We start from the raw sequence: 1,776 nt of genomic DNA, 5'->3' as shown, positions 1-1,776 counted from the left end.
TATATATATATATATATATATATATATTGAAAATATTTATGTAATAAAACACTTACATTTTGACATAGCTTCCTTCAACACAACAGTATTTTTGAACAGTGTTATTGGGTTCTTTTTCTACTCTAATAGCGTGATAAATGGCATTGGCTTTATGAGCAGTTTCTGCATCAAAATTTAATGTTCTGAAGTAATAATATTTAGGAAACAAACAAAAATTTAACAAAAATGGCATTAACTACTAGATAACTTATACAAGCTAAAACTTTTATTTTAATTTTACATAAAATTTAAAAAATATTTCTTTTTAGAGGATGTTCTAGAAAATAATTTTTTTCAACAAATAGTTGTTGAGCAAGAGATTTATAAAGGGGATCAGTCACATTATGTGGAGAATTTAATATTTCATTTACTTTTTCACTACATTGAGAACGTAAAGTGTTACAAAAAACATTAGCGAAAACTAATTCTGTTGGGTATATTTGTGAGTTAGATTTTGATAAATGTTCCGATACATAATGTAAGATTGCTGTCATAGCATAAATATTTAAAGCAACACTATTAACTCGTTCAAGCACCATTTGATAATGAAATGTATCCGGTCCAAGATTAATGAACATGTTTTGTACTGCAAATTGTAATCTACTTAGACAATATTCCAGATCAGAAGCTTGTTTTTTTAGAGATGGGTGTAAATATTGACCAAGAAAATTTCTTAATTTTGGTTTGTCTTTTAAAGATTTCTGTATTTTAATAATATGATTTAATGTATATTTAGGAAACATCAAAGGATTTCTTAATTGTTTAATATCATTTGCCATAAACTGTCCTGCATATTGAATTCCTAATAATGATCCGACATATATAAGTAAATTACCTCTACCATCAAATAATAAAGAATTTTGAATATGTTCATACATGTCTTTAGGTAATCCTAAATCATCAAATAAATCTATGCATGCATAAGCTGCTTTAGTAACAAATAATCGTGCTAGTATTTGTTCATAATCATCTACCTTAAGAGAATCTAATAGTAAATTTGTAAAATTTAAAATACAATTCATAGAAAACAGATTACTGTAAATATGACCAAATTTGGTAATACTTAATGGATTTTTAAATCTTGTATCTTGAGAAATAATTTTGGTAATTTTTTTTATTTCACCAACTGTAGCAGAAGCAGATTCTAAGAAATCTGAATTAAATAATAATGAATACAACAGTAAACCTTCATTTTCTGGACCTAACATACATTCAGCTTTGACGTTATTAAATAATACATCACAATGATCACCATTTTCAATTACTGTTATACCAATTGATGATTTCTTAACAAGAAATGCACTGAAAAACTGAATATTATTTTCTGGTCTGTTACATTCATCCATTGTCTTAGCTATTATTAACAGAGTATCTGCTTGTTTAGCATTGACAACCCAATTTTTTGACCCATTTATAACCCAATGATTATTATGAAATGAAGCTTTAGTATTAGTATTTTGAATATCATACCCCTGTTCAGATTCATACAAACAATATGTTGCAATATTTTCACCAGATGCTAATAATGGTAAATATTTATTTTTCTGATCTTCAGTTCCATATTTTAATATACATTTTACTACACTTCCATGTGCCAAATAAGGTTTATATTGCGACAACCCTATAGATTTATAAGCTGCTGATATTTCAGCAGCAGAAAATTTTGTACCTCCAAATTCTTTAGGTACAATTACACCAAACAAATTTTTACTATTTGGAACACTTGCATGTTTTTGG

General features: G+C 26.7%; 1 protein-coding gene across 1 annotated transcript; it reads right to left on the bottom strand.

The window, feature by feature from the left end:
- Positions 1-52: 52 nt before the first annotated feature.
- LOC126909863 (complex I assembly factor ACAD9, mitochondrial-like) lies at positions 53-1,772 on the bottom strand (the record flags this gene model as incomplete). Its single annotated transcript, XM_050692279.1, has 1 exon — positions 53-1,772. A coding segment is annotated over one exon (1,485 nt), but the record flags the coding sequence as incomplete, so codon positions are not given.
- Positions 1,773-1,776: the final 4 nt, after the last annotated feature.

The sequence above is a fragment of the Daktulosphaira vitifoliae genome, unplaced genomic scaffold, assembly GCF_025091365.1.
Source record: "Daktulosphaira vitifoliae isolate Bord-2020 unplaced genomic scaffold, ASM2509136v1 Scaffold_1711, whole genome shotgun sequence".
NCBI classification, from domain to species: domain Eukaryota; kingdom Metazoa; phylum Arthropoda; class Insecta; order Hemiptera; family Phylloxeridae; genus Daktulosphaira; species Daktulosphaira vitifoliae.
The sequence above is the reverse complement of the archived record's forward strand: the minus strand, read 5'-3'. Positions and strand labels throughout refer to the sequence as shown.